The 11,517-nt window shown below is 41.0% G+C and overlaps 2 protein-coding genes across 2 annotated transcripts; both read right to left on the bottom strand.

Annotated features, from left to right (window-relative positions):
• Window positions 1-4,798: 4,798 nt before the first annotated feature.
• On the bottom strand, window positions 4,799-8,728 carry LOC117785012 (neutral alpha-glucosidase AB). Its single transcript, XM_034622887.1, has 5 exons — window positions 8,608-8,728; window positions 7,925-8,122; window positions 7,042-7,779; window positions 5,498-6,983; window positions 4,799-5,437 (listed from the first exon to the last, which is right to left on the bottom strand). The coding sequence occupies exons 2-5, from the start codon at window positions 8,029-8,031 to the stop codon at window positions 5,009-5,011; spliced, it is 2,760 nt and encodes a 919-aa protein (XP_034478778.1). The 5' UTR covers window positions 8,032-8,122; window positions 8,608-8,728; the 3' UTR covers window positions 4,799-5,008.
• A 237-nt stretch (window positions 8,729-8,965) lies between these two features.
• On the bottom strand, window positions 8,966-10,881 carry LOC117793903 (tektin-3-like). The gene is made up of 3 exons (XM_034634344.1): window positions 10,324-10,881; window positions 9,347-10,243; window positions 8,966-9,279 (listed from the first exon to the last, which is right to left on the bottom strand). Exons 1-3 carry the CDS (start codon window positions 10,740-10,742, stop codon window positions 9,051-9,053), a joined length of 1,545 nt encoding a protein of 514 aa, XP_034490235.1. The 5' UTR covers window positions 10,743-10,881; the 3' UTR covers window positions 8,966-9,050.
• Window positions 10,882-11,517: the final 636 nt, after the last annotated feature.

Raw genomic sequence — 11,517 nt, 5'->3', positions numbered from 1 at the left:
CTGCCTGTTTGCGACTTCATTAGCGACACGCCCCCACCCCCGAAAGGACCCACCATTGCAGTCGGTGAAGCGATTGTGTTGCGGCTGATGTTGCTGCTGGTGTTGCCAAGCAATTGCAATGTGTCTGTCTGTGTGTGAGTGCCCCACTGTTAATGTGTGTCCGTGTCTGTGTCTGTGTTTGTGAGTGTGGCATGTGCCATTCACATCCGCATCCACATCCGCATTCATGACGTTACTTTCTTTTCGCTATGTGCGTTGTTTTTTGTTATTGTTGTTATTATTTTTGTTATTTATACGTGTTACCTAAAAAATAAGTATAAGGGTATATTGAATTCGTTGATATGTATGCAACAGAAAGAACGATGCATCTCCGACTCTATAAATTCTCCACAAAATGTCAACCGCAACCAAAAACATAAAATTAATAAGAAAAAAAAACTCACATCTTGTGACAGTTTCCTTCAGATACATTTTCAAGTTACTTGTTTAAACATGAATTAGTTCACTAGTTCGAGCAGAAGGACTGCATCTTTGAATAAATTCAGTTTTTCTATATTTTTGCCTGTTTTGGCAAAAATTGACTTTCAAAATGGAGTGTTTGTATTATAATGATTTTTTGACGAAATCTTTTTTCTAGGGACAAAATGGTAATTAAAATGCAAATAGAACACTTCAATTTTAGTAATAAAGATTCTTAGGGACTAACAAAGTTAAAATATAATTAATACGAAGTAAAGAAAATACATAAAAAAACATGATGGAACAAAATGTCGCGTGCGAAAGTGATTGGAGTTAAATAAAAAATAAACTGCTACTACTTTTTGAATCAAATAAAAGACAGTATTAAGATGCATTAATGCACAACATTTTTAAACTAGTCGCATTAAAATATCCGAACCATTGAACAAAATAAACCTAAACACCAATTATAGTGCTAATCAATAGCTGCATATTTAGCCTTTTGCCAATATTCAAAAATGTTTTGGCATATGTTTTTTTTTACTTTGAATGCGTACGAATGTCACATTCGACATAAGAGAATTGCCCATATATATGATCAGCATCAATAGCCGAGTCGATATAGAATCAGAGACTATAAGAGCTAGAGCAAATCACTAAAATCCATTACACTTACAGCTTCGGAGATATAAATCTATTATCCAACCTAATCCCATCAAGATGGTATAAATATAACTGTACTTATCGGTGCTTTATGTTTCTAAGCAACTCAAGCGCATAAAGTATGCAGTAATTTTTATAACGTAGAAACTTAAAATATATAAATAATATTAATAAATGCATACCTAAATTGTGTAACGGGTATCTTATAGTCGGAACATCGAATTTTTTTTAATACTTTTTTGGAAATAAATGCCGTGTTAGCTGTTCCCGTTTGTCAGTCGTTGAGTGCGTTGCTAGAGATATATACTACCGCACCGCCCGGGCCACCAATTTCTACCCTATACCAAATCCCACCATTCTTCTTCTTTACTTCTTTGGCCACACACACACTTCGTTGTCTGCGCTGCACATCAAACGTCAGAGCAGCAGCAGCAGCAGCTCGTCAGCTCGGAAGGAAGCTGTTGCCTGTAAGCCGCATTGTCTACTAGGCCACATCCCCATATTCCCCATATCCCAAGCTCGCTTTCTTCTCCGCCTCTGTCTGCCCCGCTTGCCTATTCCTCAGAATGGCATTGCACAAAGGCTGTGAATGTTTACACTTTGGATTTGATGCTGGTCGTCGCATTTTTCTTTTTTTTTATGAAATTTGTTTGGTTTGCTCTGCTTTTAAATGTGTTTTCGGTTAACGGTTGTTATGGCAATGCCTGGGGAATGGATAGCGCCGTGTAGCAGCGGCTGTTGCCACTAGGGGGCGCCACTCACAAGCACTGTGGCAATGTGGCTATGTGGCGTTGCTGCATGCTGATTTTTAAGTGAAATACAATCCAATTGTAGTGATACATTCCTCAACTAGACAGTATTCAGATTTCAGTCTGCTGCATTGCCAAACTTCACTGTAGCATCTATCTTACTACTACCATATTTCAGGATATTTAACTCCATGTATTTATTCTACTGACATCAAAAATATTCAAGTTATTTTTTAGTATTCAAATTTAGTATCGATAGCAAAAAAAAACCTGCCAAACAATTAACTTTTTTTATAAATTTTATTATTAAATTTAACATCTCACGTCAAAAAATTGGATATCAAACTTTTTGGTGTGTTCCAGAAATCTCTAGAGATTTTGAAGAGAAATGTTTTTGCAAATACCATTCAAAATGTTGGTGTTCCTAAAATTTAAAAGATTTCATATTTTCGAACATATTTTTTATGCATTTTAATTTAATTTAAAGATAATTTAATTCAATTTAATAAGGTTTTGACAGTTGACATTTACCTCGTAAGGAGATTTTCTTTTTTTTATCACAAAACTATAAATTTTATTTACAATAACATATTGAAGTTTCATAATGATGTCAGGGGTCAGTTTTATTTCTTAAATCGCCAAAATGTGAGATATGTTATAAAACCTTTTTTCACCTTTAGTAATTTACCTGAGCCTTTTGCAAAAATTAGAAAATTTATACGGCATAATACTTTTGCAGAGTTGCCAAACTTCACAGTATGAATAACGATTTTAATTTCAGCAAATTAAAAATCATTGGTAATTTTGTTGTTATATTGCCAAGCTTCATTGTGGCTTTACACCTTACCAAGGGTTTTATCATAGAAGAAGAAGAAAAGTCTTTCCACCCACTGTGCCTGTTGTCAATGGGTATCACCTGCACACGTGATTGTTCGAAGTTTAGTACATATAGAATCATATGTAAGTATATCTCTCAACTGTGGATAGTTTCAGTGCGCGCATCGCCTCCACATATGGCACACAATTTGTGCCACTTAAGTGTTGCGCATCCATTTCCGCTTAGGCGGCTGCCACACCCCCTCCTCCTCCCCCCGCCCACAGAACTGTGAGGACTATGAAGGACAAACGCAACCGACGCCAACAACTCATCGCACCCATTCGCAAGCCACATTATCCTGGTCTTTATTTTTTTCAATTTTCACTCGAGCGTTGATTGAAATGTTCAACGAACGACACACACACACACCGCAAAGTGAGAGAAGGAGAACAGAGGATAGGGAATAGGATGGGGTAGGGTATAGAAAGGTATGGGCATGAGAATGGGAATTGAGGACATGCAGCAGCCGGCAGCAGTCAGGACTAAACAAGGCAGCTAGAAAGAGAGCATTATGACTGGATTGGTATGGTTGGTGGTTCATTTGGGTGGTTGCTTGCTTGGTTACTTGGTTTGGGTGCGGGTGTGAGTGTGGGTGTGGGTGTGGGGTTTTTTGGGTGCTTTGTCGGGCTTATTTGTTTGTTTGCATATAAATTGCAATGTGCCGCCCGTCGCTCTCGCTTCAATTTTTTAGATTTCAACTTTGTTTCTTGCCTTTTTTGCTAAATGCTCTTGCTGCTGTTTGTTGCTTTCATTCAACCGCACCACCATCAGTACCATCAGCATCAGCATCAGCATCATCAACACCACAACCACCCTTCAATATACATACAGTCCGTCTGACTAACATTCAGGCACTTTGTCCAAGCCATCATCAGTCCATCATCCATCAAGTACAATCAACGCTGCGGTTCGCGTTTTACATTTCATTTTCGGCTCACATTTTGTTTTAATATTTTTATTTGCATACCCTGTAATAGAGATGTGCATATTAACAGGCAGCAGGAGGCGTGGCAGGCTATATAATTTATATATACTTACTTAATATATGCATGTCAAATCAAAAAACAATAGAAGAATGTGCCGTGTATTTTCATGTTTTTAAGGACCTAATAAACTGAACCAGGGTATCTCGCAGTCGATTATTTTTGATTACAGCTTTCTTACTTGATTTTCTGTTTGAGTTTTGGCTAATGAATTAGTTTGTGGGCATTGAGATGGTAATTATTCTAATGAAATTCCATAAATTGAGATCAATATCTACGAAAACTTTTAATTCGACACGCGAGTAATATGTAAATCCAAAGTATATATTATTCCGTTTTAGTAAATCATTAAGCAATTGTTATTATTTAAAGGAAAACAATTGAATAAGTACAAGATAAGTCAAGAATACTTGAATACTGGTAAAAACGCAGTAGTTGATAGTAGTCGACAACGTTATACCCTTTACCTAATTCTGAAATACACACAAAAATACCTACAAATATCAAAGCCAGTGCACCTGAGCGAAAAAGCTTTTTGGCATGTACAGTAGGGTTCATCGATTTGTAAGGGCCCAACAAAAAATTATAAAATGGTAACCCAAATTCATAAACTACAATCAATTCTAAGATGTTTTCACCAGGAAAACATAGCTTTAAAATTAATTCCGGGTCCCAGTTTTTTGAGTTAAAAATTTTATTTTTTTTATTAGCATATCTTTAGTGTTTTTAGTCCTATCCTGACAAGATTGGTAGCAAAACTTTTGTTAGGACCAGGACTTTCAAATGTTTATAGAATCGAATGACTAATTGTCCTTTAAACATACGCAATTTTTCAACTCTACGTCCACGTGTATAGTATATAAACAATAAAATTCGCTCTTACCAATTTTCATCTTAATAATGGGAAATATTAGTCGATTTCTTGGCAATTTTGACCAGCAAATACCTCATGGTCAGTTTTGTTTTGTTCGTAGACTGCTGTCCCCATTGATAGATGCATAAATATAATCAAAAATTTGTGCTATGCTCTGAAAAATAATTTATTTAAGAAATGAAATGTAATCGCATTGAATTGATATATTGTATTTTAATTTCATTTTGACTTGCTTGGGTTTAGCTATAAATATTGTAATCTGGATTTAAAGTCCTGCACACACGATAAATACATAGATTACATAAAAATATAGATGGTGAATCAAATCTAGTCCTGCTATGTGACCAGGTGGAATATTATGTTTGTAGATTTCTAACAGAAAACGTTACATGTAATACCAGAATTAATAGTTGAGCTTGAGGACAAAGTCGACATCCATTTTGATGGCCGGTTTGCGTACGTTAATGGCCGAATTGCGTTGCTCGACCTCCAGCTGCTGGGTGACTCCATTCACCGTTATGGAAGCGCTTGTGGGTACACGATCTAAGCCCGCAATTACAATACGTTCGATCCAAGCGTCGGATTTGTATTTGGGCTTGCCAATAAAACGATTGGTCAATTGATTGTTGGCGAACTCATAGTTCACATAAATGTGCTGGCCATCGCGATAAGCATAGGATTTCTCATCGTCCAGGTAGAGTGTGCCATCGGCCTTGCCCTGACGATCTAAGCAAATGATCAAAGTATACGGATCGTGCAACATCAATGTGGAAGCGCGACGCTGACGCTCCTTCTTGGGCACAATGCTACCACCGCGCTGCCAAACGGGAATCTATAAGAAAAAAATTGATGGAATTAAATCATGATGGAGAATATCACAAGGTAGACTTACTTTATGTTCGGTAACTGGTATGCTCTCGTAACCGGTGCGTTCTTGGCGCTGATATGTGTCCACGTCATACCAATAATCGCCATTCTTCTTATCATCAATGGCCGGGAAATAGACGTCCACCTTGCTAACGCCCTGCTGCATAACGGGGCGAACCAACAGGCGGTCCTGTACCAGGAGCTGGCTGTCAATAGCGAAGGCTTCCTTGTCCATCGGATAGTGAGCCAATAGTGGTCGTATCACAGGGGAACCAGTCTGCTCAAGCTCATAAAAGCTGGTGTACCACAACGGCAGATAGCTATAGCGTTTGAGCAGAGCGGCCTTGATAATGAGGCGAGTACGCTCTGGGAACAGCCACGGTTCGCGGCGTTTGGTATCGATGTGAGCGTGAGCACGGAAGAAGGGCAAAAAGGCACCGGTTTGATACCAACGCTCCAGCAGCTCGCTATCTGGATTGCCAAAGAAGCCACCAATGTCAGCGCCACAGAAAGAGAAGCCAGCGACGGCCTCCGTCAAGCACATCTTGATCGAATGCTGCAAATGCGTCCAATCGGCCAGGTTATCGCCTGTCCAAATAGCCGCATATCGCTGTGAGCCAGCAAAGTGGGCGCGAGTCAGTATAAAGGGACGCTGATTGGGATCGCGTTGTTTCAGGCCAGAGAAGGTGCCCATGAGATGCATGTGACCGTAAAGGTTATGCACATCGCGATGCTCCCAATTGCCATAGTGCACCAGATCCTTGGGTGCGGTTATTTCAGGTCCATTAAATACAGATGGCTCGTTCATATCATTCCAGATCATAACATCCTCGTTGACAGTCTTGAACTTGGACAAATGATATTGGCTAGCATAATAGTCGCGTACAACGGGATTAAAGAAGTCGGGATAGCTGGCAGATCCCGGCCAGCACCAACCCTCGTAGTCATTACCCTCACGCGTCTTCACATAATATCCGTTCTCCGTGCAATCATTATGGAAAAAGTAGCTAGTGTCACGCTTAATATGCGGATCAATGATGATAACCAAATGGCGACCCAACTCGGTTAGATTCTTAATCATGGTCAGGGGTTCCGGGAACTTGAATTTGTCCCAAGTGAAGTAGCGTTTGCCATCGGTATACTCAATATCCAGCCACATCGTATCCATGGGCATATTGTACTCATCATACTTGGCCGAAACGGTGGTCACATCGCGCTCATCGTTGTAGTTCCAGCGACACTGATGATATGCCAGAGCGAAAAGCTGAGGCAGCTCGTGGGTACCAGTGAGAGCTGCATATTGCTTGAACACATCCATGGGCTTAGGTCCCAGCATAATAAATGCATCCACAATGCCCGACTCGGAGATGAAGTGCGCTACGGGTGGCGTTGTTTTCCTGGATCCGGATACAAAGTTAACCAACGAAGAAACCACATTCGTCTCGGCTGTATAGATGTCCACCCAGGTCTCGGCGGCATTTTGCCAGTAAACACCGGCAGTACGTTGAGGACTACAATTACAAGAAATTAGAATAGTTCACGGAATACATGTAGATGGCATACACTTACCCATGACCGTAAAGCACTGGCACCGAACCATAAAGTGCCATTTTACTGTCCACCACATACTCAAAGACATCCAAATTGTACAGGCGATAGGGATCAGTACCAGAGGTGGACTTGAGCGCAAAGCTATCAGCATGCTCTGGTATGCCAAAGAGCATCTCCGCGGCGGGGAACGAGAAATCAAGTGCTACTGCTTGTGGTCCATTGGGTTTAGAGTCGTGATGCGACTTGAAGTTCTCCTCCCATGCGCCTGGATCATCCAATGATTCACCTGCTGGCTCAACATTTTGCTGCTGCTGCTGTGATTCATCCCCGCCCTCTGGGTCGGCCTGAGCTTGTGGCTTTTTACGCAGATGCTCAAAGTACAGCCAGTTTTTGGCATTTACGGATACAACAAGAACGTCCTTCTCATAAAAGTCAATGCGGAACGGATCACCATGTATGACAGCCTTGGAATGGTCGGCCGTAATGGTCAGCTCACCATCCGACTCCTGTACACGTATACGTGCCGTTTTCGGCTGTCCTTTTAGTGCGTGCTCAACGCGATATCGTGGACTTAGCGATGTCTTCTCATCAATCTGCAAACGGAAGGTGCTTCCTACCAGTGCCTCCAGCTTGAATGTGAACTGATGATGATTCTCTTTGTTGATCAGATCAGCAGTCAGTGAATCCGAATATGTGTTTAACGTGCCCGGTATAAGAGAATACTTGCTTCCCGAGCTTTGCACCTTACGTGAGCGCCTTCAAGACAAAAACGGCAATTATAGATACATGTACATATTTATTGGTACATGCAGACATACATATATTATGTTTTAACAATGTTACATCTAGTACACGTGTGTCAATAATAAGACAGCTGATTGTATTTAACTTGCATACATACCTGCAGAAGCTGCTCTGCTCACATGTCTTGAAATTAGTTGGATCGACGCCAGTACCATGGTGTATCACTGCCCCAATTATGAGGCAAAAGATCAGTGAACACCTCATATTCACAGCTTTTTTTCCCTTCAATTCCTCACACCGTCCGTGGGAATATAATGTAATATTGCTGATTTTATTATAGAATTTTCAGTCAAAACTGTAATTTACAGAGAAAAACAGTTATACTAACACTGAAAGGTTGAAATGAAGTTGATCTATTGTATGTAGTTAGGTACATACATATGTATGTACTTATGTTAGTGTTTGCTATAAACTGCCAAATCAACGATTTAGCACACGTCAGAATTTTTGGTTCAAGTGATACCGTCAACTAATCTTTCAAGTGCAGCATTCCTATACATTAGATTTATAATGCAAGAACTTTTATGACACTGCTGTTGCCAATCTATATACTATATACATATACATGTATTGATGTATTTTTCTTTAAGCTTCGATCAAATTTATTCATAATACGTGCTTTGTTTATTTTGCTGCCGGCATAAGAGAAAAAACTTTCTTTACATTGCATGCTTTTTTTGTTCCCAGATGCAAGAAATAAAAGCACATAATTGTGATGTATTTACATTGCAAAATGTATTGTGTAAAATTTTAATTTACTAATATAATAGTATTATTTACCTGAACGCAAAGGCACTTTCAACTAAATAAAATTGTTGATATATCTGAATATCGATGTCGTCGACTGTTTGATGGATTGTGCAAGCCAAAAGTATCGTAATATCGATATTTTACATTCCAGCTTTGCAGTGCTGTCGCGCAACAGTCAGTGCTGACATAAGTCGATAAGAATAACAGGATAGACGGACTCCAAAAATGGGACAAATATTTTAGATAGACAAATCTGTCCGGAAAAAGGATGATATGGCAGCACTGTCAACAGTTACATATCGCAAAGCGACCTATCGATATTAATACAGTGAAAATAAATGCAACCGATAACTAAAGCACCCGCCAAAATAGAAACTGATGAAAACAATTTGGAATTACATATGTATATTTGTGAATACAGACTAAACAGACACGTGATACAATTTTAAATAATAAAAAAAAATATCTCGAAATTAATAGCGAATTAGATTGCTTATGGGGAAAGATCGTCGGAGACTCATGCACTTCTCGCGATCGATAAACAATGCGTTGACCTTGTTGCGCAAGTCCTCCTCCAAGATGCAACGGGTTTTGAGCAATGACTGGTGAGTGGCCTCCGCCTCCTGCAGCTTGTGATGCAGCACGTCAACAGTGCCTTGAATGTCCTGTACCTCCTGCACAAGACGATCCTGTGCAGTATCCCTATATGAAAAAGTGTATGTATGATTAATATGGGCACATCATTAATAATCAATTATGATCATCTTACTTGCAAAGTTCCATGCCCTCGCGATGCGAACGAGCCTCGAGACGTGTCTGGGCCACCTTAAGTGGATTCGACTTGTCCTGTATGGCCTTCTGCAGCAGAAACAGATGCTTCTCCATGTCAAACAATTCCTGTTGCACTTTCTGCAAGTGCAGTTGGACACGGTTCTTGGCGCCAGCCATTTCCTGGGAGCGTCTGTCCAACGCATTATTTGTATTGTTCCAAAAGTCCCAGACGGATGAGGCAACGGCATTGACCACGTTCTGAGAGTCACTTCGCAGCTGTGAGAGCTTGGCACGTTCAGCCTGGGAGCGTTTCACATGCTCGCTGCTGGCAAGTGCCCAGGAGTCCTGAGTACTGACTGTGGGATCGTACTTCTCAATGCCGCCAAAGTATGTGATGCCACGACTGTAGTTATTCAGGCGATGGCACATTGAGTCAATGCCCATTGTGGACTCCTTTTGGGTTACATCGATTTCCAGCAAATGTTGTGCGCCTCGGCAATCGATTGCTTGCTTTGCGATCTTCTCGTGAAGTTCCTTGAGACGATCACGAGAATTGCGCAAATGATTAATCTCCAAGAGCAGCGCCTTCTCCACATTGTCGTGCACCTTCTCCATGCCTTGACGGCCCTCGCGATGAAACAGACACTCCTGGGCAATGTGAAGCGGTATCTCCAAGTCCAACATGGCCTTGCCGCACTGACGCTGCAGCTCATTAATATCGGACATCTCTCCAATAAGCTTCTCCAGCTCTGCATTAAGCTCATTACGCCAAAAGGTCAAGTCCGTGATGCGTTCACCCAGACGCCGGCCAGCATCCCGTTGTCCCGTTGTGGCCGTCTCGTCAGTTTCACGCATCAGACGTATTGCATCATTGCGCATACGCTCAGATAGATTTCTATCAACGAGAGACAGAGAGAGACATCAATCCTCCAGGAATGGGATGGGGCAGGGGGTCAGTTGATCATAGCTACTTACCGATTTGTGTTGGACTCGCCGTAGATGCCCAAGTTGTTGTTGTGCCACTCGTTGTTGGTGTAGCGCGTGTAGAGAGCGGCACGTGCCGCATGTTGTGGATTACGCTCGAATCCAGTGACCAGATTGGGAAATATCATACCTTCGGTTTTCATGCCTTGCGGCACAAAGCACGGCTGAGTCATCTGATTGGTCACTGGCTGCTCCGGCATATGCTTTATCTCGATCATCTCAAATGCCATCTTTGGGCGCCATGGATGCCGTTGCGTCGTCTCGTAGCTGGCTGCTACGCGCGACGGCACCGTCGGACCACCGATGGGCTCCATGCAGGGCGGTGCCCCCGCCTGGCTCCATGGCTGCAATTGAGAATACATGACACTTTGTGCCGGCAGCGGATTGCTCGAATCGTGCTGGTTCGACATGATTGATTGATTTTCAACTCAACTACCAAAGTGCAAGGTATAACGAATTTGTACTTTAAATTTGGTGTAATTACAAGAAAAAGAAATATCACAAACGACTATATTTCGACACGAGTTAAACTGTGCGAGATTGAGAGACAAATGAATATGAAAAACATTTCTGGGTAAGGACTCAAAGCAGCGCCTACTGGTAGAAATGTTGAAAACATTTTGATTTGAAGTGCTCAGCAGGAATGTAGGCAAGGGGGACAGGTAGGGTTCATTGTGCCCCTTCTCCTATGCCCATAAAAATTGTTAAGTTCCTAAAAAAAACTTTTTTTCTATGGTAATGGTAATGTAATGGCAAATGTAAGTGCATCTCTAAAAACAGCCGAAAAAAAAAACAAATTTTAAAAATAAAAAAAAATTTTTATAAGTTTGCGAAAAATCTACGATGTTCTAATATGTACATATTGCAGATACTATGAAAAGAAAATGCTTTGGCTCCCCCCTTAGCACAAAGTTGGCTACGCCCTTCGTGCTGGGTGCTAGATACTTATGATAAGATGATAGATGATACATATGATTCCATGAGATTGCGATGATCCTTGCGTTCGGGGTACTCGTTCATATCCGAAGTCGGCCATTTGTCCATAAGATTATCCTTGACCAAACGATGATCGAAATTGCGATTTTCAATATATGAGTGCTTGTGGAATTTGTCGATCTCTTGACCTTTTAGTGGTGCCATTATTTTATCCAACTTGTCTTGTGCTTGTGTTTGACTCACAATGGG

The sequence above is a fragment of the Drosophila innubila genome, chromosome X (assembly GCF_004354385.1).
Source record: "Drosophila innubila isolate TH190305 chromosome X, UK_Dinn_1.0, whole genome shotgun sequence".
In the NCBI taxonomy this organism is placed as follows: domain Eukaryota; kingdom Metazoa; phylum Arthropoda; class Insecta; order Diptera; family Drosophilidae; genus Drosophila; species Drosophila innubila.
Note: the sequence above shows the minus strand (reverse complement) of the source record. Positions and strands in the feature narration are given on the sequence as shown.